Genomic DNA, 27,009 nt, shown 5'->3' with positions numbered 1-27,009 from the left:
GAATCCATTAGTTAAGCAGTTAAGCACATCTCAGTCTTCTTATAATGATGAAATGACTTTGATGACCTTGATGTGGGGAACATGCTCTATGTGCTGAGAAAATCTGAGCTGGGAGTGAGAGAAAGCGTGTTCCTTTCCCCTGGAATGGCCATCATGTATTGGCTAAATACTGATGCAGAGCCATGAGGAACCAGCCTCTAGCTCTACAGCGATTTATGCTGCTGATTTAGTTAATTAAATATTCATATTCAAACAGCAATGGCCACAGTTTGACCTGGTGGCTGTGCCACCATCATCATAACCCACCACCGCCACCGTGTGAAGATGAAGAGTGCGCTGAAATTTTTGTTGTACCTGTCACTCAGTCAGTGCATTTATCTGCCGTCTTCAGCATTGCTGCAATTTGTGCACAAAAAATGCAAGTGCAACAGGTAGACACAGATAGGCAGTACAGGAAATCTGAGGAATTTATTTCAAGTTTGATATTTCCAATCTACGCCACGTCAATAACTTCATATCTCCGTCTTTGAATTCCAGCTTCTGGAGATTCGAGAAGTGGAAAATGTGAAAGATCGGATATCAGGTTTCTGCGCCACCGTGTCACCATCATGAAAGCGAAGCCGGTGTTTCTCCTCATACTGACGTTCGGAGTGCTCGCACTTCTGTTTTTCATGCAGGCCATTGTTGAAGAAAATTCTGACGGTAAGAACCGCTGTAAGCAGGCTGGGTCAGCTGCAGGTTTCCAACCATGAAGGTCGCTTTTTGCCATCTGCAGGGCCTATAGTAAGAAATATGATTCACTCCTTGAGTTTGCTTGCAGAATATAATAGTCTTTAACCTTCCCTTGCCCCTTTGACTAGAAACGACTCCGCTGTTATGAGAGACTCTACTGTCTATCAGCTTAGACTTTCACAAAGACATGACAGAGTAGCTCCCTTGTGTATTATGTGTCATTGTGCAAGTCAAGGAAGAAAAAAATCTCATCCTGCATAGTACAAGGGTATGCTAAAACAGAAAATGATTTAATCAGCAATAGGATGGGCTTTGAGAATTGTCTGTAATACCACAGGGAATTAGACAATGGTGATCTGTCCTTAAAAGTCCAGAACTAGAACATTTTACTTGTTACCGATGGAAACACGATGTTATTTTAGACTTTTTTTTTAAAAAAATGTTTTCAACACAGTTTCTGTGCCTTTAGAATTTCTCCACTAATGAAGCTGTGACAGTGACCTTGATTTACCTAGAGCTTCAGTTCAATTTGAATACTATCTGGTATTCAAATAAAATCTGAAAGCTTATCTGGACTGCACATGGTACGTCATGGATAGCAAAGTCATGGATAGATCAGGTGTGGCCAGTCCCACTCTGTCCAGTCATTCTCCCACTCTGTCGCAAAACTACTACACACTTCTTCTTCTTCCTATTATTATTATCATTATTATTTTACAATCAAATTTTGCTGAGCCTTTGCAGTCTGTTGATTCCATATCAGTTATGTTGATATTCAAGATAGCATTTCAACATATACCCAACTGTAGCGAAGGGCAAGAGCAGTCAACCCATCCGGCCTCAAACCCAGGTCTATGGGGTACCAAACTGCAGCTTTGACCGCAACACCAAAGAGCCAGGCTCATTGGTATGGCAGTCAGAGCACACACTCAACCGTAGTGACGGCACTCTGTCACACTGCCCTCCCCTTCGGGAAGCGCTCCCATGCGCTTCACGCACAGAGGCGTCCCTCACGCATTCCCCCACCATACCTTTCCTAACCCAGGGTGCCCCTCTCTCTAGTGCTTCACCCATCTCTGGGGTCCCTCACACCGGGGTCAACCTAACCTGGGGGTCCCTCATACAGCTCACACACTGTGCTTTCCTCCAATGGCCTCAAGGCAAGCCGTCCCACTGCTAACACCATATGTAGCAAAGGGCGAGAGCAGTCACTCCACCCAGCCTCGAACCCGGATCTACAGGGTGCCAAACTGCAGCTTTGACCATAACGCCAAAGAGCCAGGCTCATTGGTATGGCAGTCAGAGCGCATACTCAACCATAGTGACAGCACTCTGTCACACCAATATACTGCAATGCATATGTGGCTTTCATTAAGTGCACGTCTCATAATCCTAATGACATTTGAGCAAAGGTAGTGTGGATTTCTTATTACTTTTTTAGATTTTCTTAGCTGACACCCTTATCTGTGTGTAAGTCAAGTTGAAAGCCCAGTTCCTTCACCGCTTTGTCAGATTTCAGTTAATCAGATAGTTTCATTGGCATCATAACCACTCACAATTTTGAGCCTTCACCTTCCTTCTTGTAGACCCCTACATGTTTCCTACTCCTGCTACCTATAGATTCTACATGTTTTATTTTCAAGCAGATTCATATGCAGGAATAGCTTTTGAAGTACCATATGTAAACTGCTGACAATTTTTTTAGGAACAGTTTGCTTGGGGAGGAAAATTTACCTTTCTTTGGGTTCACAAGTTCACAATAATACATGCAGTTAAGTTATTGGTTTGAGTGTATTTGGAAAAGAAAAGAAAAAAACAACCAACGACCTTAATAAAAGTAAAGGGCATTTCACATAAACAAAAGTAATAGAGTATTGAACTATGATACAATGCTGGCGCCGTAATCTAAATTATACTGAATGCTATTATGAAATGGAGAATGTGTGAATCTTGTGTGGAAATAAACAACTGCAAGGGCATCTATATTAATTCCCTATCCTCCATCTCAGAGGCTGTTGGCAATTTAATCAAAATCCATCATGAGAAAATTATTTTTCTTTTCCTTTGTTTTTACTTTGCAGGTCCTCAAGTAAAAGTATGACAGGGTAATCAGTTTTCTGGTAATCACAGCCATTGTATTTCTACATATTAAGTAATAACAGTATATTATCGTTAGTGATAGTTTTTTTGTGAAACAGGTCTCTATGGACAATGCTGGCACAAAAGTGATTTTGTGCCCTAACTAAATGAAAACTCTTGATGATGTCTTTGGAAATATCCATTTTTACGTTCAGTATATAATTAATACAGTTTCAGATGACTGTTCTAAAAAAATCCTGAATGGTCATGTAGAGAAACTTGTCTATAGAACAAGGAACAAACAGGTTTGCAAAGAAAAATAATGGCAACTTGAGTCTGAATTCTAAGACTAATGTGTGAGGTTTTCTTTTTTTCTTCTTCTTTTCAAGTGGGCGCGACAGGAAGATTAAAAGTTTCAGGACTCCACGTGATTTGATTGGCACATAAATTAGCATCACTGCACTCTTAGGTGTTTACAAGAAGGGTAATTTTTTAAATTGTTGTTAATGTGCTTTGATCTTGTCTTAGTGATTGGGGCTTTTTTACATGCTCTCAATTACTGTTTGAACACTAGAAAGCATATTCTGACCCAAGGCAAGACAAGATCGAACCCCTTACAAAACACAAACTCTGCTACTGTAATTACAGTTATGGTGTTATGGCAATACCCATGTTGTGCCACAGTCTGTGAAGTGTCAGTGTTTTTAATTGCGATTACCACATGGATATGAATTCATTTAATCCACACTTAATTTCGCTCAGCTGCTGGTTGTCAAATTTCTTTCTTTCCCAACTACAACTCAAAATAGACCACTGTCACAGGCTGATAAAATTAAAACAATTGTTGTCGTGCTGAATAACTGACAGAGGCTCCCTCTGAAAGTGGCTTATTTATGGACTGAGCAGTTCGGTTGACGTACTGTACAGATGCCAGCGGTGATAGGGAGTGTGCCTACAGCCGTGTTGCTCCACAGATTAGCGCCTACTTCCCTTTCCCTTTTTGTTCCGCTCTGCCCATGGTCCTCGCCACCGCCGCGTTGCCGTGTTACCGGTTGATCGCAGCAGCGCCTGGTCCCCGATAAGGTCTTAAAATGAGCCGTTCTTACTCTGACAGCCGTGATAAAGCCTCGCTTCCCCCTCGCCGCTGCCGAATTCTGCGACTGGCATTATCGTAAAGCAGAAATCAGTGACGGGCTGTCCGTCTCTCTGAAAAAACCAAACACCACTCCTCTGCATTTCAGTCCCCGAGAAAGATAACTCATTAGTCGGAGGGAATTTGCCGTGCTTTGTCGGTTCAGGAGATGTATTATTGTAATGCGCGGAGCGGTGCATCGAAGCCCAGCAAACCGATGTAGGTGAATGGGGAAAGATCACTGCAGCGTGACTTCTTTCCCGGACCCTTGACACGCGCCATCAGTAAAATGGGATGTTACAGCGTTTAAATTGTCCTAATAATGGAGGCGGTTCGTGCACAGCAATGCAGCAGGAAATAACAATTACTTGAAGATATCAATGTTCCAAGTCAGTAGCACCATGAATCCATTATGGGCCAGTGTTCCCTTCTTATAAATTTTATAAACCTGGACAAAAAAAAACATTGTGGGCAGTGAGCATGTCCAAGCCACTAAATTAAGGATAAACTATAGAAAAAGAAAAAGGTGGACCGAATTACATTAATGCTACATGTTCAACATGGGATTCTGTGATAATAATCAAATGATAAATAGGTTTTGCTGCATATTTGGTTTTAATTTCATGGTTTTGCATTTTTCCTTGACATTTACCGTATGATGATTCCCATCCTCAATGACAGCAGCACGGATTCATTCAGACGCAAATTTCTCTCAAGGAAGCAGGATATGTGTGCAGATGAAAGATTTTTTTTTAATGTAGCATTACGGTAACCAATTATGCTAAATCTCCCTAAAGAGTGATGCCTCTCTGATGATATGTAAATGAAATTATACTGATTGAAATCTGTATGCCCTACCACAGACAGGCAGTGTAACACACCAAGTAGGTGTCTTTATAGCTCATGGACACCTTGCTCAGGCCATCCAAAGGAAAAAAATATACAAAATATCCATTCAAAAGCATTGTAATTGATTTCCTTGTCTACTATTTGGAGAGTGAGTGGTTTTAAGGGGCTTTTGCTGTCACTGGTTTGTCATCCTTTTCAATGTTTGCACTGAACAGCAGACAGGACGCATGAGATGCTCCAGAGTTCCATTTATAAGGATCTGTCCAGTTAGTTCCTCCAAGTGGCACAATTTTTTTTGTCGGGGGGGGGGGGGGGGGGTGTCATGTTTCATCAGCCCTTGTTATTCATTTGGTTCGCCAGAGCTGTTCTCCACGGCGCATTACGTGTGTTCCATTTTACACATCAACCAGTTATGCAGCTGTTCAACCATTTGTGCAAGTGTAGGTGCCCTTCTCAAGGGTACAGCACCAACGCCACATCCAAGCCGGGCTCTCCTAACGCCAGCAAGCTGTTGTGCGGTTGAAACAGCTGGCTTGTCATCATTGTCGTTGCCAGAAGGTTTGGTAATTTCATTTGCAGATACTGGGATTATTTTTACGGGGCGGCAGTGTAGCATAGTGGTTAAGGAGCAGGACTCGTAACCGAAAGGTTGCCAGTTCAATCCCCGCTGGGACACTGCTGCTGTACCCTTGGGCAAGGTACTTAACCCTCAATTGCCTCAGTAAATATCCAGCTGTATAAATGGATAACATTGTAAAGAACTGTAACCTATGTAAGTCGCTTTGGATAAAAGCGTCTGCTAAATGAATAAATGTAAATGTAAACTGTATTTCACGTGTGCAGGGGTCGATTCAGTCTCGAGGTGTGAGCGTGTAAACCCCACTTCAATGCTTTCCAGAAGAGATCTGTGGCTCTGTTACCACTACACAAATTGTGACATTTTAGCAGCCTATTTCAGAAACGGGCATTTGTGGCGGTTGGGGTTTGCCTGAAATTACAGTGGTCTCATCTGTTACCAACGTATACGCATTCTGACCACACACTCAAGTTGATTTTTTTATCCATAACCCATGCACTCACAAAAAGGTTGAATTAAAGCTTGCACCATGATAATGATCAGATTTTTGGTAATAAGACATACTGCTTGGAGGTAAACATGACATAATATTCTCTCTGATGTCTGAGACATGGAGGTACAGATAGGAGATGCATTCATAAGACATTGTTACACATAATTAATGGAAGGTACACCCCATTGCTTAATGCACATTTTATAATTAACCCAGTCAGGGTATTCAGTTAATTTGGCTAGCACAACGTTGATTATAATTGTAAATAGTACAAACGCTTAATGTACAATCACATTGTTTGTGAGTGATTGCGGAAACTTGTGCTTGTACATAGGTTTGTTTCATGACACTGCATGCAAAATCTTTTCATTGCAGTTGTTTTAGAAGCTTATGGTTAGGAGGTAAAGTCTGTGATTTTCTGTGATTCCCCTTTGTTTTATCATTGTTCTTGCATTTAATCCAGGCAGCTGTCCAGTACATACAGTATGTCTGTATTGAGCAATACTTATACCCCCATGGGACACTGTGAAGCAGCCTGTCTGTCTCCTATAGGGATTATGATTAAAATCTTTATTTGTGAGTAGTAAATGAATGAGGTGTTACAGCCCACAAACAATGAGCCGTTCTGTGGGTGGCTGCGGTGACAGACTGTGTAAATAGGCATTTGTTTTGGAATGGAAGCTCCCAAAGGTAAGCTGTGTGGAAGTGCAGGCAGCACCTGTCTATCTGTGACAAACACGCCACAGTTCAAAAATGGAAGTGTGAAGTGTGGTGTTGATGACTGGGGCGTGGAAATATTGTGACTTTGAACACTTTAGACTTGATCAACACCTCTTCCAAGAGCAACTTGAGGAAACAAACATTTTTTTTTTTTTTTGAGTGGGTCAGGCATCTGTGGCATTTTTACTGCTAAGTACTCGCAGTTGATAGAGGTACGGCTTGAAACAGGTAATCACAGCAGGCGGACTACATTTTCTAAAGTGAGTTCACAGCTATTTGAAGTACATGAATGCCTTGGGTGCTAAGAGATGTTGAACTGACACACATTTTCAGGCATATATAAAAGTCAAATAAATGGCAGTGGCACCTGCTTTCTGACGTAAGAAATTCAGAATGCTGCCTGTGCAAGTAATGTAAAATACTTCTGGAAAGTCTTGCACAAGGACAATCATGAAAGAATAAAATCTTTAAAAGAATTACAGCTTGCCAGGTTTCAGTGCTGTGCTTCATTTTGAAAATTCCTTTCAGGAGAATCTGAAACCCTGAATCTCATCTGGCTCTCCACTCTCCTGTCACACCTAGTCTTCAGATTTTCCCTTCTCCTTTCCTCCACCCGCGCCATCAAAGCGAAATAGATTTCGGAGGAATTCGTTCAGAGTTTACGAATATAAACCAATTGCCTTTTTTTTTCTTAGGGAGCGCAGGTGAGTGATTCACCTTGATTTGGTCTGATATCACCCCTGGTCTTTGGGGACTCAGGAGACTAAGTGCTGCACTTGCACTCATGTTCCACCTTGTCAGTTTGTGCTGCTTGCGCAAAAAATAATAGCCCTGCCGTTTTCGTATGTTTCCTGGGCCTAGTGCTTGTTCCTGGACATGGCCAGGAGTGCTGAGGACCGGGGAGGAGCAGACAGCTCTGATTAATGTCCCCTTCATTTGTTTATTCATAAGGTTGAGGTGAGGTTTGAGGGGAGGGACAGCTTTCCGGGGCCTGAATCGGCACACCTGACAGCTTCCCCAGTTGCCTCTCACAGAATTCTCACTTTGCTGGATGGCAGCGGGTGTACTTGCAGCCAGCCGGTCTGCTGCAGGGAGAGACATCCCGTTACTCAACTGTGGCACGCCTCTGTGTGTTTCTGTTATTGTCGGGGGAAAAAAAAAACGTGGATGTCCTTCAGGCAGCTGCGCTTCGTTTCACTGCATCAATTGTAAGAATTTTGCATTGACGTTTCCTGTGTTTCGAAGCAGAGCCTGAGTTCAGACAAATGTAGCTGCCACAGTGTTTGACTAGCCTGCAGTAGGGGCTCAAACTCTGGATTGCATACCTGGCTGTATTCTAGAGGTGATGTTCTACATGGCTAACTTTCAGCAGCACCTCAAACACTTATTCAGAAAAAAAGTTTTAATGTGACATAGCCTTGCCACACGATTGACACTTCCTATTTCAAATGAGCTTTTTTTTTCATAAAATCATAACAAATGATAACAGCCTACTTTATTTTCAGTTAGCGCAGTAAAAAAGAAGTTTACAGGAACTCTCACAGGTTTAAATCAGTTGCATTTGTACATTCTTTAATGTAATGTCAGCACAAGTCAAGCCTAAGCTTGCAGGCCCGAGAATGCTTACAAGTGCATGCATAGCAGACAGCCTTCCTATGCTCCAATCTTTTCACTAATCAATACTGCATTTAGATACTGAATTCCCTCTACCGTCTATAAGATATGATGCCATGACCCGAGAGTATAAATTATGCATTTACATTCAGCAGTTAGCTTTGCATAACATTTGGACACATTCTAAACATTCGACTGGCAATTGCAATGCAATTGCTCTCAGGGCACATGATTACCATTTTCCATATGGCCTGTGTTAATTTAGCCTGGTTGAGTGTCACTGGTGTACAGTGCTCACTCACTTGAAAATGGCTTCTCCTCCACATTGATTTTTTTTTTTTTTTTTGGTGCGAACATACTGTAAATAGATTTGGGTTCATTGTTGTGGAATCACTTTCCATCCACTTGCCAGCATTATACCAGCCTGAAATAAATGTTGATCTCTGCTGATAATGTCAGGTTTTTTTTATTCTTTTGCCCAAAACAGTAGCAATGCTTTCATTTTCCAGACAGGAGTCCCCTCTGCCTTGTGTTACAGGTCACAGTGAGCACTGAACTACTGCTTAAATTAACAAAAACCTTAAAAGGAAAAGGTGTTTTCAATGTTTAAAAACCGTTGGCGATGGGGATAATATGAAAAATATCAAATGGGTGGATAAAAACCAAAACAATGTTATTCAGTCTAAAGGTGAATGAGGAAGCACAATAAATAAATACCTTAAGCTGTGTGCATCAAATCATTACTTTCATTTGTTTATTTATTTACTTTTATAAATATGGTTTGAAAAAGAGTGCCTTGGACAAATGTACTCCCTGACGTGCCTTATTTTGTGTTTTATTTGGGCCCGGCTGCAGCATTAAAAATGTAAACACAATAGCTGACATTATTTTCTGCTGACAGTAATTCATACATCTTAAATTCTAAAATGGTGCCATGTGTATAGTGCTGTTTTTTATGTCATGGTAGCTCGCTAGATTCCTGATGTGCTCCTGATTGTTGGGAAAATGGAGTGTGCTCTGAGCTCCTGCAGTGATTTAAAAAAAAGCACTATAATGCAGCCAACATGTGCTGTTGAAACCAGGGGAAAGAAAAACATGACACGGTGTAACTCTTTATGACAGAATGTGGAGTGGATCCACGAAAATATAAACACTGTTCAACTTCAGAGGTGACCATGGTTAGGTACAGGGCAGTAGGGGGTCAGTGATGTCGCTGAAGAAATTAAGAAGTCACTGAATAGCTTTCTGTACAATTGTTTTCTCCCTAGTAACCATCAGGAACTCAGACCGACAAAACCACCCCTTTGCTTTCTTCTTTTGATTGGGAATTATTTGTTATGCATAATTATACCTTTCATTTTTGTCTTGGCAAGAGGGGTTCAATGAACTGGACTTACTGTTACTGTGATAACTTATTTTGGGTTTCATTTCAAATGAAGTTGAACATCACTTCTACTTTGTGGAATTATGTGTGTTGTTCTCTGGCTGTAGCACACGCTGCTGTCAAGTACCTACTTTTGTTTCAAAGGTCATCCAATTACTGTTTCCAGCTCTTCCAGCTCAACTGCTTTTAAAGGTCCTCAAGTAATATACTAAATTATCTAAATATACCGAACACAGATTTCATGTGCAGTCTTTTTTTATATATAAAGTACTTAAATTGAGTCAATGTGTACTGTCCTACCAAAAGTCATGGGACATGGGTAGGGGTGAATAAAATATGTCTTTATTCCAAAAAAAAAAACTTAATGGAAAGTTGGGCTGAAAAGGGATATCTTAGCATTGCCCTTATTCCACGTTCCAGTTCATCCCAAAGATGTCCGATCGAGTTGAGTTCAGGGCCAGTTTAAAGGAGCCATTTAGTGGCTTTTCTTGCAATTTGAAGTCATTACTTGGTTTCTAAGAAACACATCTATGAAGTGTTTCTCTCTGTTATAGAAATGGACAGGACATATTCAGTGGGAGTAGCACATTTGGTCATTCATATTGATGAGTTAATACCCTTACTGACTAACAGTACTAGTAACAGCCCAGCCCCCACAGGCCTACTCTAAAAATAACAGATTGGGATATATCAGGAAAAATAGTCTATGATTGATCTACTGTCAATCAGATGTCCTTTCAGTGCTGTCATGCTCATTCCCAGGATATTGTTATGAACACTAGCTAGCTGGTAACTAGTTATCAAGGCACACAAAAAACTACCACTGTAGTGTTAGCTATAGCAAACGTCTGGTAGGGTAGCTACTGAAAAGGAAATAAAAACAATATTGGCATTTAAACAGTCTGGCCAGCGCGAACCATAACATAACACAAGTTTAGCTGTAATCTGCTAGCGCTGCTACCCAGATTTGTTTGATGCCTGACACCCAACTACAGCACATTTACAAGGCCTGCTTTGCTGCTCATTGTTAGCTAAGGTTAGCTCCAACACATAGCTCCAACTGAACTGAGGAGTGAGTGTATACTCCCCAAAACCCCTGCACAAGTGCAGAGATTGAGACGAGTCAAGTATGCTATTGATGATTCCAACAAGTGGGTTTAAAAAGGGGGTTAAATCATAACAAGAAAGAAAAATCATATGATTTATATGATACAGAATGTGAATGCAAATGCACATGTCCCACTTTCTATTGAACATTTAGTTCCAGCTTAGTTGTGTATCTAAATTTCCTTGCATTTTAATGTGGTCATGAATACTTGGTTGAAGTGCTATGTACTATGGAGACCAATTTTGATGATTCCACAGTCTTTGCTGAGGGAAGCCGGGGATACGGGGGGGGGGTTAGTGGCCTTTGTGTTCCCACTGACCAAAAATAGAAGTTCTCCGGGGGGGAAATTGTCATCTCTACCACAGCGACCCATTTTCAGGCAAGGTTCTTCCAACCTTAAACATGTGCCTCAGTATACAGTACGCAGAAAGAGACCTTATAGGATACACATATTCATGGAAAACAGCGTTACCCGCTAATCTGAATAGACAGTGGTTTGATGTTATTTTTAAATGGTTTAGAACATAAATAATTAAATATCGCTTCTGTCATAAAATGTCCCCCAGAAATGTGCTTCAATTAAGATGTCCCTCCTGGCAAGACACCTCACTCACACATGAACAAATCACATTAGAATGCCACCCCCAGGAAAGAAATATGACAGAAGAACTGGAAAATATGTTTGTTGTTGAACTCTTAAGAGATACATTACCATAATTATCACTACTGTAAAGGAAATGTGCTTCCCATCACCATAATAGACATAGAAATGCTGAAAATAGAAATAGAAATGATCATTTCTGTTTTTGTAAAACAGAAAAAGGAGTTGGGACGTCCTCTTAGACATTTCAATTGGTTTGGTTGAGTTTCAATTGGTTGTTTGTAACTGAATTTGGAAGAGAATTTTCACCTAAATTATAGGGTATTTAAGCCAGGATTGATATCGGCTGGCAGAAATATCCTCCTTGTTGGGTTTATTTAAATTGATAGAAATAAACTGTCGCTATACTTGCTGTATGCACCTCTGTAAGTCGCTTTGGATAAAAGCGTCTGCTAAATGAATAAATGTAAATGTAAATGTAAACTTTTTTCTCTTAATGAATTGATATTAAGTCAGTGAATTAACATCAATGTGGTTTTAATGAGTGGGAAAAAGTAAAGATGTAGGTGTAGATTAAATGGATTTACTGAGATCATTCTAAAGTTATACATTCATAATTATATGCATACAGTTATACTCAGATGTTAACATTTGTATTAAATTTATTTAAAACACATTGTCTGAATGTTATAGCACTTTCAAAGTATTCATGTAGCTAAAATAGTTGCCCTTGGAGTGTAATGGTTGTTGCAGTATACTTGAACAATGCTGTCTAAGAATTTCCTATTTTCAGCATCACCGTCGCTGCAGTATGTAACTTAACTTCAAGGGACCACGAAATATGCCCCAGTAGTATAGCCACTTACCCACCAGTTCAATTCAAGACATTCCATCTTGTTTCTTTTTAGTATTTTAATATTACACACCACCACATTTCAACATAACTGGTGTATGTCTTGACACTCCAGTGATAGGAAATATTGTCCAAGATAACTAGTTAGCAACTCTAGTAATTCAGTAGAAAAGACTACAGTGCAAGATAGCAATACTCCTATGTAGCATCAAGTTGATTTAGGCACCTATTCCATGAAGATAAAAAAAAACTGATGTAACACAACATTAAGGTTACATCAGTTAGCATGAATTAATGTGTTCATAATGATGAATAAATTATTAATTTAGACATTTACTAAACATAAAGCGAGCTTACAGAAATAGACTTAACCAACCAGCAAAAATAAATAAACATGAATACTTTGCACCTGATGCCAAATGTTCCAAAACAAGGTTGATGCTTTTCACAATGATAATGCATTATAAGCTGTGACAGTGCATTAATTAGACATTGGTGTGAATTGTACATTAATTAGACATAAAGGTGTGAATGGTTGCTGCTTCACTGTAGGTGTACAGAAGATGACTTCATGATGAAGTACTATGAGTAATTGCTTAACAAACTGCCATCACGCATCAGTCACTCGGTAAAGGTGTTATTGATAACTAATACTTTACTTCATGTTAGCTAAGTGTTACCAATGGTCCTAATTTCTATTTTTTAAGATCTTGTTAATCACAAACTGCAGTGTTTTTCAACAAACTGATGCAAAGGAATCTTAACCAGATGTAGTACTGTCGCAAAGTTCATTTGGTGTGTATTTGGCTTCAGAACCATAGGACAAATTACGGAATATTTTTTTCTATAGGACATTTAAACATAAGGAGAATGACCTTGACAAACTTCAGTACTCTTGACAAGCATCACATGACAACCGATCAAAACTAAAACTTAATATATAACAAATCAATTGCTTCATATCAAGTGATGTCTGGACAGGTGTTTTTGGCAGTTACCAAATAAATGTGTTGGTCCACAGTGAACTGGGTTCCCATGAGCCAAGTCACAAGAAGAGGGAAGAGCCATTGTGGTGGAGGAAAGGATGGAGAAGAGCATTTATCTACTTCCTCTCCGAACAAAAAGATTTGACTTTGTCAGGCTGACGGTAATGCAGGTATTTTCAATGATAGCCAATGACTCTGGGCGCCATTCCAGTTCAAAAAACGGCTAAAACAGAGCTTCTGCTGCCAGCTCTGTGAAGAGATAGCCCAGGCTCTGCAAGCCAGCGGGCAAATCATTAATACAAATGAGTTAACAACATGGTTTTCACGCCATCTGACTTGAGAAAGTGTAGAGGCATTTTTAGATGTGATAATTTCACACTGGTTTGAAATATTAAATCTGTGGCTCGTTTTTCATATGTTGCACATCTAAAGAACACTGAAGGAGAAAATAAATCTGCCTTTTGAAAAAACAGATTGGGCCAGACTGGATATAGACATTTCACATATGATGGAAGGCTTTCCAAAAGAGGCTTTAAGTCTTCTTCCCCCAGGAATGCAATCAGTGTCGATGGTGTCCTTCATTCCTGGATTTTAAAAAGATGTGTTTTGATCACCAACTTGAGAACCAGACACAAAGTATGCTTTCCGCACTCTGATACCGAAACATCAAATATGCATGATGAACAAAAAAAAATATTTTGGTCACCTTGGCATAAGACTGTATACATTCTCTGTCAAGTCCTCTGAATGTGATTTCTGGGACATTTTTTTGTACTTGAAGAGGAGTCAGTGATTTTCTGGCGTTGCTGTTTCTCTTGTGAGCGTCCATCTCATTTCACTGCTCACTGTGCTCAGTGTCTTTGGGGACCTTCTGTTTCTGCTGTCTTTGTGAAAATCCTGATCTTTATCATGGGTCATCAGTGAGCAGCATATTTCCATCCCATCTCCCTGGAGTGGGGCTACACCATCCAAGGGAGTTATCTTATACCACACGCACTAACTTTGCAGAGGGATATATGGGTGGGGCAGATGATCAGAAGGTGTGCTTGGTACTATACATTCTTTGAGTGGTGATCAATCAGACTGTAGATCAGGATGTTTAAAGTACAAGGCAAGCACTTAATGTGTTAGATTTTAGATTTTAGATTTTAGCAGTCGGTAGCTTTTTTTTATTCTCCTTCTTTTCTCCTATATTGTTTTTAATCAATCCTGTCAATTGAATTTGTTTGTAAGGTACAATATTGATCACATACACTCTGCCTCAGACATGTGTTTGATGTTTCTTGTTGTGAATCCTGTCCTGTAGACATTTACACGATTGGTGTGAGAAGAAGCACACGCATTCCGACAGTGCTTAGTTTAGACTTCAAAGTGATTAAAGGATTTAAAGCTGTTCTCCACAATGATACAGATGTGTATTATTTCTTACTTATAGGCGGTAGTTAGTGTTCCTTCTCTCATGTTTTGTACTCACAGTGCAAGCGAGAAAATGCCTGTGTCACGTTGTCATCTAGCATTTTTAGTAATTTTAATGAGGAAGGAATCCATGCCTTATGTGACAGAGGGCTGGTGGGCATGCAGTGTCCAACCATCATTTATGTGTTCACACCACAGTTTGATTGGGATGCTGGAGTCAATATCCTTTGTAAGAGAAAAGGTGCTTGCTAATTTAGATGTGAGGAACATAACCAATTGTACCTTTCATTTTCAGTTCTCCATTAAGTCATCAGGGTAACTTCATGGTTCACTTCTCTGATCAGTGGAGGTTTATGGTTCAGTTCTCTGTTAACTGATCAGTGTTTTCCCCTTGCAGTGGAGATGGACTATGTGGATAGAGTGGATAAGGCTGCAGTCACACTAAGCTCAAGTGTTCAATGGATCATAAAGTGAATCTGGGGTATTTTAGCCTGCTCCTCCTTACCCAACAAGGAGCAATTTTTCGACTTAAGAAATTTAATTGTCACTTTTCATTAAAGTTAACAGTGTCTTCCACATCTCCCCTGCTGTCACCACATGACTGTGTCCCTCTCCTGGTTTTTCTGGTTGTGTATAATTTTTGCGACGTCATATGTTTGGCATTGCTAGGTGATTTCTACGGACTCTCCCCAACTTTCTCTCACGCACTAGACCAGCGGTTCTCAAACCTCACCTTTGAATCAGCTGTGCTGGAGCAGGGAGAGATCTAAAACATGCAGGACAAGTGGTACTCCAGGAGAGGTTTGAGAAACGCTGCACTAGACCGTTTCCAAACACACAGCAACTTTGTGTGTGTGCGTGTGCGCGTGTGTGCGCGTGTGTGCGCGTGTGTTTGCGTGTGTGCGCGTGTGTGCGCGTGTGTGCGCGCGTGTGTGTGTGTGTGTGTGTGTGTGCGTGTGTGTGTGTGTGTTTATGAGCTGGATTTTTTTTAACACAGGGACGGAACTGGATGTCCCTAACATGGACCAATTAGAGGGCAATTTATCAAAATTGATTGACATATGTTCACATGTTTGGATGTGGTCTGTTGTGTTCTATGTGCACCTTAGTTCCTGACTTTTTTAGATTTACTTTTTGATGAACAATGAACAGTTTCCCTAGATTTGATTTCTCAAATAAGAAGTCTCTGTGGTTTGTGAACCTGAGTAGATTTGGAGGCATAACTTTGCACAAGATCATATTTAGCTCATCTATATAATACACCATGTCAGGGGACCCTCCCATTGATCTATGAGGTTTGTTCCCATAGCCATTGTCAGAGGTACTGCTTTATAATAGGATTTCTCTTTATGTATCTTTGTGTCGATTTCCTTCATAATAAGCCCAAACCAAGAGAAGCAAAGTCTTTGAAATAATTTCAAAGCCTTTGAAAATGGCCTTGGCCTTTGCTATTATTTGCAGTACAATTTCCTTTTGCCTTCGGAATGACTCATCTTGACAGTCAGTTATCCACCGCGATGCTTTAACATGACGCTGGTAGCTTTTATCCCTGGACAAGCACTAATAAATCACAGCATTGAAGCCTTTCACAGCCTGTGACAGCTGGGCTGCGTAAGGGGGTCATGGGGTGAGGCTGGTAACAGGCAGGTGTGGGAGCCCTTCTCCTGCGAAAGGGTCCAGGGCATCACGCCTTTACAAGCAGTTCGCTGATGGCATTCTGCAGGGCGACAACAGTGTGTTCAGGAAATTGGCACAGACCACCTTTCATCATAAAGGGAGCTTTGAGCACTGTGTGTTCTGTATAATGTCTGAAGAGCCACGCTTTATAATAGGGGTCCCTCGTATGAAAGTAAATAGCTATAAAAGCCATTCTGAAAGGCTCCAGCTCTGGTTCTGCACATCTCAGGCTGTTATGATACTATTGTGTGGGAGGTTGTTATTTCCGTTGCTCCATAATCACACTCTCATCCACCTCCACCATTGGAATTCCTTATCAGGTTTTAATGTAAGTTAGTTCTGGAAAGGGGAAAAGCTATTGTATTGGGTTGGGCACATGATCCTTTGGATTTCTAGTGAACCATGACTGCTGAACTACCTTGGCTGTCAATTGGGTGAAGAACAGGGGAGTGTCTTCCGAGCATCCCTGAATATTTGCTGAAAAGGATAAGTAGCCTATATCATGGCTCATTGAGAGAATATATCTCTGAGGCCTGTGAAATCACATCACTTATTCTAAACTGAGGAGGGCTGCATAGGTCTCCCAAGAGCTGTGTGCATTTTCACTCATCAGAAGTGTGAGTGTGAGCATGTGTGTACAGGGGAGCGCAGTATGGGCAAAATAAAGTAAGACAAGACACGTGAGTTTGATTATTTTACATGGCACACTTTGAGCACATTAATTTAGCTCTCTAATTGCTTTACAGACAGCCACAGTATTACAGTTTCAATTGAGGACCTAAACCAAAAATGAGGAAAAATACATAACAGCAGCAAATTACACGGTATATGTTTACGTGCTGATGTAAACAGACTCGACCAGCGACAAGTGGCACTTCGTATCGCTCTCTGCATCTGAAGAGCACTTTGAAAAGGATGTGCAGCCTTGCCACGTGCTTCCTTACTTTAAGGGCTGTTTCGGTAATTGCTCTTTCTAAGATGGTTTTGAGCAGCCAAGGACGCGCTCGCAAGAAGGCTCTCTTTTCCTCGATCACGCTGAGATAATAAATTAAGTGCAAACGGGAAGAAGCTCATTACATGGAAAAAGAACTTTCTCCGGAGGTCGAAAGAAATGATCGCATAATTGGACGGCTAATGTAGTCTTTTTTTTTTTCAAACAGCCTGACGGCACAATGGAGTTCCACGTACTCTCTCTCTCCAGTGTACCGAGAGCCAAGAGTGTGGAATCTTCTTCTAGCCGGCTTTAAAGGTTTCCCATCGACCATACAGTAATTACGTGCGTGACTGATGTCTCCAAGACTCATGTCTTTGGCTCATGTGTTGCCCATAGCTTCGTTTGATATTGAATCCGTTAATTGCCCAACCTGTCACGTGGATGAGAATATCTGTGTAAAGCCGAAAGAATAAGTTCATAGTCCTGTCGGGAGGAATTATTGGATATTTTCTAGGCAGTTCTGAATTTCTTTGCTCTCAATGAACAGGAGTGAGGCCGCTCTGTGGTGTTGTGAACTGAGAGGTATAGGGCTCATTACCCAAAGGGTGTTGGTTTGATTCCCCGGTGGGACACTGCTGTCGTACATTTGGGCAAGGTACTTAACCTTGATGGCGCAAGTAACAATCCAGCTATATGAATGTGGTGCATGTGAAGTGTAAGCCATGTAAGTCACTCTGGATAAGAGTGTCTGCAGAGCAAATGATACAACGGACAAACCTCTCCTCAGTGTTTGTCTTACCCAATTCACACTCATAGATTTAACGTGGATCAGTGCATTTGATTCATTTCATATTACAGAGCAATGCACCAAATAATAGCAAGCATGAAAGTTCCATCACTGTCTGTCCCCATAAATATCAGAGTCAGCTATCCTTTGCTAATGCAACTATTTAGCTGCCAGAAAAACCACTGCAAAATCTGTTTTATGACATAGAATAAATGATTGCCAGTTAGTTGATATTACAGATAAAAAGGCTATGTAAACCGTCAGCAAAACCTAATTAGCTAGTGAATAAAAAGTTAGTAGCTTGCTGGGTAGCAAACTATTGATTGTGACACCTGCGTCATAACCCAATAAGAGAAAAACATTGTTGAGTACATGGAGCCTGTGTTGTAAGTTAGTGTACACTTTTTTAGACAATTTTACTCCTGCGTGTATGTTATCAGTATACTGTGACATTACAGTCCGGAACAGAGGCACTGGGGCTACTCATCTCTTACTGACCTGAACTCATGGAGGAGCAACCCCGCTTACCCAGAGCTCAGACACTATCTTTAATTTACTGTTTGCAGCACTCTCAGATTCCTGAAGGAAAGACAATTTCTCTATGACGGCCGGTGTTGGATTTTTTATTTGACCCCCCCCCGCATACACACACATCTCCAGCGTCCACTCTGTGGTGGAATATTGTAGGAGAAATAGGAGTAATTACTTTAGTTTGGTGAAGTTTCACAATTAGGCTCCCATGAAGCTCATTCCCGGGGGCCTCCCACATGCGTGTGTGTGGCTTTCCAGTGACCGTGTTATTTATGACACCCCCCCCCCCCCCCCTTGCCCAGATGGACGTGCATGCCTCCATGTGGAGGAAGGTCTTGTCATAAGTCTCCGATATTGCAATAGATGTGGCGAGAATGGTGGAAATGAGCTTCGCGTGAGCCAGGTCCCACGTCGCCACGGTAAAGCTCTGTGATGTGCTGCCTCTGGAATGAGAATCAGAAGGTGTCTGCGGGTCTCTGGAGGCCTGGCAATAGAGTACAGTCTATTTCAGAAGCACCGAGTTGTCCCCTTTTATTTCTGTCCTCTAATGGCGTTCATCCACCGTACGGCGAATGTGTTCTCTTGTACGGTAGATGTCCCTCCTCGGGGTAAGATACCGCTTTTAAGCATTTGCATTATCCATTTCTCTGTTTTTTCTTCTTTCATTTGTGCCAAATCCATCATCACAGTTAACCGAATAAAGACAGCATACTGTTTTTTTTATTATTATTATTATTATTTGTTCGCTCTCGCCTGTGTGAACCCAGTTTGTTCAGATCATTATGGATTGCGTGTGTATATATGTACTGATAATGAAGCGAGCTGGTGGGTTTTTTTTTTTTAGTGGAAATGAAATCCTTTATCTGGCTTTGTTCCTCGTGAGATTATCTCTCTCCTGCCAGCTGCACTGTATACTGTTGAGATCACCTTCATGCTTCAAGGACACTGAAATTCAGACTTTCCCTGTTGCCTGAGAGGCCTATTAATCTTTAGAATCAACATCTATGTTTTTTACCGAAGATGAAACAATTTTATGTTCAGAACCACCAGGAAAAAAATTGAGATTAGTGCCAGAAGAAGGTTTCATTTCATTACATTTTTTTCCTTTGGATTTAGTGCCTGGATTTGTTTTTGAAGAAATGTATTTGAAACATTTTCGGTGTTGGACCTTAGTACTGTGCATGCTCCCTCTACCTTTGGCCATTGTTCTGTAAAATGAATATATCATGGATAGGAAGTCTGGCAACATTAAGCACGCTATTGTGTGGCTGTTAATTGCTAATAACAATGAAGCTAATTAGCTTGTCCATTTACTATTGTCGTCTTTTTTTTTTTTCTCCTTACCAAGGGTCGGGCTGTAGGAGAGCATGTCTTGAGGAGAAACGAATACGTTTAACAAGGAATAAATAATGTTGTGAATATCACTTTTGGCAAGATAGAGTGTAAAGTTGTCAAGAGCTCAGAGCAGAGATGGAAAACCCCTGCTTCGGAAAGTTAAAGTCCTGCCACGTATTTGTTCCACCCATGCACTACACCAGCTGAATTTAATTAGCAAAACTCTTCAGCCAGGTAGAGGAGCTAATTAGTGAAATCACCTTGTTTAGTGAACTTGTTTAGTGAATGGCTAGAACAAATACACGGTAGGACTTTTATTTCTGAAGCCGGGGTTTTCCACCTCTGGTTCAGAGTTGTTTTCTTTTTCTTAGGGAGTTTGTTTCCAGTTCAAACAATGCCGATATGAAAGCGTCTCACCAAGCAAGCATGCAAATGAGATGCTGTCCACACCACTGTTCCCAGCTATAGGGTGTGAAGGAACCAATTAACTCAGTGCATCTGTTAGGGTATATCAGTCTCTTGACTTGTTTTCCATGGAGAAAAACCCATAAAAAATGCATAATGAAAATGCATCCAAAAGACGACACTCCATCCCCCACCCCCTTAGATGAAAGCACTGTGGTAGCTATTGGTGTCACCCCTCCTTAAACTGAAATAGATTCATTTTCACGCTTAGCATGTTTGGGCATTTTTATATCCATCCCAAAATTATCTCAGTGTTGTCCAGCAACAAAGCTCGGGGTTTTTTTAAAATAAATTAGTGAACGCTGTGACATCAGCATAGCATGTGGTCCACATGTCATACATCAGTTATTTTCTAATTTATTGTGAAGCTGAAATATGCTAGCTTTCCATGGTAACACCTGTTGAATGAGGAGCCCATTAATCTCTCACACTTTAACATACAGATGCACTGGGGACCTATTGCATCTCAATGTAAAAACTGTCAGAAACTTGTGTCTACAGAGTACTTTTTCGAGACCTCAAGAAAGCAAGTGCCGTTTTTTTTCCCAAATTTTAAGTAGCAATTTTTAGAAAGCATGATGTAATTACATTAATAATGTATCTAAATGTTACACACATGCACTGGCCTAAACAATCCATTAAAATGATCTAATATTTAATTAATAATCAAGCATGTAATGATCTGTATGCTGAGTAGGCAGGTAATGATATGGCCTGGAAGGCAGGTAATGATATAAGCACTGGAAGTAATACATAAGCATGTTCTCTTGTGAGTTCAGACTGTTTGTCTAATGTTAACCAACTTTGCCTGGAAATTTGCCAAAGGTCTGTGTGGTGAGGAGCAGAATAGGTCAGGTTGTTTGATATTGTTTGTTTTTTTTTCCTTATATAGTCTGAATGTTTGTTCTTTTGTTGTTGTTTTTTCTTCTTCAGACTTGCTGGTATCACCATACGGACTAAGAAACTCGAGATAACCAGTCCGTAATGTATACAGACATTGACACTGCAGCATACTCAAAGGGAAGCCTCCGGTCAAAAAAGCTTTATTGCTGTAATAATTTCATAGGTGACATAATGCATCATAACCTGTGCAGGGGAAGAGAACAGACTGCATCTTTTTGATATTTGGAGTCTTTATCACTACTACCCAAACCATAATTAACAAGCTTGGAATGATTAAGTAAACAAGGATGAAATGTATTGTACTGTATTTAAATGTACTGTAAAAATGTATAACAAGTACTTAACAAAAAGAAAAATCTGACTTCAGTTCACATAAAATAACACAATAGTTTGCTATTGCTGCTTCAGTAAGACAAAAGTAGGACTAGGCACTAGTGAAATTTCTGCAGTTTTTATTAATGTGTGGAATCACACCTTAGATCCTTTTTTATCATAGACCAGCAGTGTATATTTCAGTCAGCACAGCACACCCAAAAAAAAACACATTTCGTAAGACAGCATTTGATTGATGCCTCATCGAGAGGAATCTCTACAGGATTAATGTTAACCCTAATTGAGTGTGCATTTCCACAGCAGCCAGATTTTTATGGCGTGTTAAAACATGCCACGTCAACTGAAATTGCCCTAAACTGGCCGCGCCGGCACCTCGGCGCACACGGCTCGGCGTTTGGCTCCCGTGCAGCCCGGGCCATGACAGCACGCCGACAGCTGGCGCAAACAGAAGCCTCCCTCTCCTGAAGTCTAATTTTGATAGACGTAAATTCCTCCAGCTTTTCATCCCGCCGTGGGAGCCTGCCTCGGTCTCCCTCCCGAGCACTACCCCACAAATCCCTAAGCTGTGTGACATTCTGATTTTTGGCTCAGTCGCGTGTCATCTGGAAACACAGGATGAGTTGATGGCGAGAGAGGGCGGGGGGGAAAGGTGAGGGATTACGCTTAAAGAAACAACATCTGATGAGCAAGCCATAAAAAAGCTTGCACGCAGTTCGGGAGTGCCAACGAGTGCTCCTTTTTTATCTGTGTGTTTCCTTCCGTTAGCATCCTTGATTTTTTTTTGTTTTATTAGTTTATTTCTCTTTTTAACACAGCCTGAATAAACAGGCTTTGACAAGCTGGGGGATTACTCCGTCGTGAACTATGGCATGTCTGATGAGAATGAAATGCTTTATTTTGCTGGTTGTTACAAATTGTGTTCACTTTATATTTGAGTAGAACAAATACACTGAGCATTGTGTCAGCTGAATGTGTGAAAGGAGAGATGCTTCCCAGCGAGCACTTCTTGTTGCAGAGTGCCCGGGTCCTTGATAGCCGTATGAATGGAAGATTGTGGGCATTAGCGCTTTCTCTAATCCACTAAAAAACTGTTCTTGAAACACCTTCTGCTGGATGCTTATAGAGATGTCGTTGTGTTTTGTGTCTGTATGTATAGCAAGCTCAAAGTAGGGCTTTCAGGTCCCACTGTACAGCCTTTTTAAAGTGAAGTCTGAGTTGGTTGGTTTGCCGCTGGTAGTGTGGTGCCGGTGAGGATATATTATGAGAGAGAGGAGATTAGGGACCTCTTAAGTGGGGATGTTTTACCAGGGGGCAGCTCATTAGCAGTACTCCTGTTTCACCACACCTTGACTGTCCTCCAACAGTGCTGAAAGCATACGGTGGATTGCTGCTGAAAATACGGCATTCTAATGCATCCAAAGTTGCATTTAATGTCATTCAAATTTGTGTGTGTATGTGTTTGGGTGTTAATGTGTGTATGTGGAGATGAGTGTACATCTGTATTTCTATGTTTATACACGTGTGCATGTGTATTCACATGAATGTGTGTTTGTGTATGCCTGTGTGTGTGTGTGTGCATGTGTGTATGCGTACTTGTGTGTGTGTTTGTGTGCATGTTTGTGCACTTGTGTGTGTGTGTGTGTGGAGTGTGTGTGTACTCGTGTGTGTGTGCACCCTTGTGTGTGTGTGTGTGTGAAGGGGATTATTGTTTTCCTGCTGATCATCACCCTCTCCACTGCATTAGCTTCCTGATCGTCGCTGCAGTGAGACTATTTGTTACTCACATCTTGACGGGTTATTTTCTATGTGCGATCGAGAGTGAAAAAAGGCAAAGAGCTGATATTCCCAGTTGGTCGTCGGACTCGCCAACACATCTCTGTCAGTTGTTAAAAAGCTAGTGGCACAAAAGTCCTTGAGTGTGTGAAGGACAGGCGCTGGGGAGTTTGGTCATGTTATGTTTGCTAAGAATCCCATCACTTGCCCAGTCTATTTATAAGGACGCTCTCTGTGTGGAGAAACATTGTCTCTGTGCTGGTCGCAGTGTCACTGAAGAGATTGGTACTTCCCCGTCTCCTGTCATACTGGTGCAAGTAGCAATCAGGCGTCCCTGACGTTGTCCATCACAAAGTATGAAAGACCTGCACATAAGAGGCAGTGTAGAGTGTGCTAATTCTGCTTCTCTGTTAACTCTTTCTCAGGGGGCCTCAGACATTTTTATGTTTTCTCTTTGTACACGGGCAGATTCACACAGATTCGTTTAGTGGCTGACAACTTTAAGTACTGCACAAGTGCAGTATGAGTGAATGGATTTTTAGATATTTCATTTTAAAAAAATACCTGGTATATAATTTTACAGGATGAATGTTGTAGGCAGAAGTCAATTCCATAATGCATTTTGGACAGTTTTGTTTACTAATTAGTGTGCTAAGATGAGAGATGAGTTAAGATGTACTTCATTGTTAACTTGAGTTAACATGAGTTAACTTCATACAAAATGTCCACTGGCTGATGACAATGTATACTATTGTATTTCCAGTTGCTTCTTTACATCAACAGGTGTTTAGGTCATCAAAAGGTCTTTAGTTCCAAGAACATTTCTTAAATCTTACCACCAAAGCCTGCCAAAGCTGTGTTCTAAGACCTTTCTCCACACTGTTTTCTGCCTCCTAAGCTGTTTTTTTCAACCCCTTTTAGGAGTCTCATATCTGGAAAATCGCAAGCCTCATTTCCTCCAAAGCCACTGCAAGCCCCCTGGCCATTTACCATGTGTCCCCCCTCTCTGACAATGTGGTTGCCTGACTCAGATTAGCGTTCCCGGCGTAACCAAGCAACCGACAGGTTCGGTAATGAACACATAGATGCAGAGATGATAAACCGTTTGAATGAGCCCTGTGAGTGTGTGCGGAGTGATGCAGAAGATCAGAGATAAGAAGAGAGTGCCTAAATCCGGTACTTATTGACGAAGAGAAAGGCCCATTTGAAACAATGTCAGTGGGACCATATTGCCAAATAGAGGTGCTGGGGATAGTCAGGTTGGAACACAGACAGTCTGGGAGGGTACATCAGAAAGCATCATGCCAGTCCCTACAGAGGTATAACAGGAGTGGTACTTGTTACTGCACGTGCCTCCAGAACCATTTTCCACTGTCATATCAGTCCTCAAATCAAATCATTTCCTCCTTGTTCCACAGGAAATCATATCACCCAAGTTTCCTCCAAATCCGCCCATAACTGTTACTGTTATCGAGTTCACAGAGGAACAGAGTTTATCACGTGGTCTTCTTTCTGCTCTACCTGCAGATAATGATAAAATAGGATTTTGGATTTATATAAATTCCCCCAACATCCTCAGTATTTTACTAGTCAGATATTGAAAAGATGTTGTGCATTGCATAGGGATGTATGGTGAAGAACAAAATAAAACTAGTCTTATCCGTTGTCTTTATTGAAAACCAAAGGAATATGCAGCATCGTGCAGGGATTTATAGTTTAAGCTATTTAATTTAGTTTGTAAGTTTTTTATTCGTTCATGAAAGAAAATGTGATTAAATTATGCTAACAGAAATGTAATTAGACTTTACTGAATTATATTTTATAAAGCCATTTCAACAAATATGTGTAGGTGTTTTTTTTTTTTTTTTTTTTTTTTAGTGCAAAGGGATTTGAAATATCTTGGCTGTTTAAATTTGCATTTGTATTAGAATTCTTAATCCACACTCTTGAAAGAACAAGGCTCAAACCCTGAGAATCATATGTGACCATCATGACACTGGATGGAGTGTCCATATGCTGTGCATGACACTGTGAGGTGTGTATGGGGTGTACATGCCATTTAAATCCACTAGTGTGCCATTCCATTCACATTGAAACCACTTACTTTACCCAGTGGCGCAGAATCTGAAACATATTACATATTATTAGGTCAGACGTCATGAATGGTTTCTCTCTCAAAAGAAATGTCAAAACAATCATGAATGTTTAATATATGCTACAGAAGAAGAGAGGGGGGAAAAAAGCTTCCTGATGGATTTGATGTGAAATTTCAAGGTTGTGGCTAATCACTTTTAAAGAAGGCTCTTAAAAGACATCGAAACAAATTCCTCGGTGTGAAGAAGGAGCACTTTGAAAAACAGGCAGTCGTCCCACCACGAGGGTGCTACAGTGGGGCAGGTTATCGACGATTGCACCATCGAAATGTCAGAATCAATAGACTCGGGTGAATGGACTATCCCTCTGAAGCCTATTTGTAAATGAGAGACCTGTGGCGGGGGGGGGGGGGGGGGGGGGGGGGATGAGCGGCCGGGGGGGTGGAGAAAGAAAAAAGGTCAAACTTGCAAGGGAAATCAGTCTGCACACTGTCAGTGGAAGAACAAAGGACAGCAGATACCTCTCATGTTGGAATGCCAATGGAGGATGTCAGGCCGGCCGTAGACAGAGAGAAAACTTTAGAGAAAAAACTTCTTGATCAGCCTCAAAGGCCCCGCCGCTTATAAGATCAGCCCAGAGAAGTCCAGGATCTGAGAAGAAGATGATCTGGAGGCCTTGTTTCTCTGTCCACTTTGGGGCCTTGAGTTTTCACTTGATGAGCACGGGGGAAAAGCAAAGCTTCTGTCTCTGCTGTGAAATTTGAAAAAAAGAAAAAAAAGAAACTTGCTTTGCGTTGCCAAATAATGTTGCACATCAGGTGGCAAAAGTAGCGTCTTTCATAACCAATCACCTATGGAGTTGCAAAAGAAATTTTAAAGCGTATAAGCTGAAGCTTCCGGTTAGTAAATGTCAAATTTAAGAGTCACTGTCAAAGCCAACAGATGCATCAGTCAGAGCTTATTCCTGTGGATATCTTCACTTTGTTTCTCACAGACTTTGTACTGTTCAGAACTGAACAGCTGGAAATGGCTAAATGGCTCATATTTTTCCCCCAAAAAAAAAACCAATTAACCAAGTTTTCTCTCAGACATACATTATTATCACACATTCTTAAAGGAACGCGGGGTCAGAAGCCGTGGAAGGGCTAAGACACCCCAGCGTGCAGCCAACGTACTTCAGAGAAAATTGCTTTGATTCCAGCATGTACAAAAACGAGTAATGGGCAAACTGAATAGCAGCACAGACTGAAAACACAAAACCAAGACTTTTTGATCAGGGTGCTCTGACAAGAAGCTGAGGCAGGAGAAGGGGAAAAAAAAAAAGATTGAATGGTACAGTCAGAAAGGAACAGGGAAATACTGTGATGTGATTGCTCGCAATGTGGCTCACAATTTGCCCTTCCTCTAGAACAACTGGTCTGCAGTTTTGTAGAGGAAATTAATGGAGGTTTTAGAGTTCTCTGACTGCATTAAATGGGACAATTTTAAAAGCAACTAGGACAACAGCCACAATACTCAAGCAAGACTTGTACGACATGTAATGTATATAATAAAATGTAATTGTACTGTTGGTATGATAAGGTTGATTTGACTCTTAGATCTCACCTCAGCAGGACGAGAAGCGCTGGCCTGGG

The 27,009-nt window shown here is 41.0% G+C and overlaps 1 protein-coding gene across 1 annotated transcript in view; it reads left to right on the top strand.

Moving 5' to 3' along the window:
* The window catches only part of LOC118770519 (carbohydrate sulfotransferase 9-like), a 63,216-nt gene that overhangs the window by 5,555 nt on the left and 30,652 nt on the right, over positions 1-27,009 (top strand). The window contains exon 2 of the mRNA XM_036518248.1: positions 538-702. Within this exon, the coding sequence (XP_036374141.1) occupies positions 609-702 (94 nt within the window). The 5' untranslated portion in view covers positions 538-608. The remainder of the gene's footprint in view (positions 1-537; positions 703-27,009) is intronic.

Source organism: Megalops cyprinoides, chromosome 2 (assembly GCF_013368585.1).
Source record: "Megalops cyprinoides isolate fMegCyp1 chromosome 2, fMegCyp1.pri, whole genome shotgun sequence".
NCBI classification, from domain to species: Eukaryota; Metazoa; Chordata; class Actinopteri; order Elopiformes; family Megalopidae; genus Megalops; species Megalops cyprinoides.
Note: the sequence above shows the minus strand (reverse complement) of the source record. Positions and strands in the feature narration are given on the sequence as shown.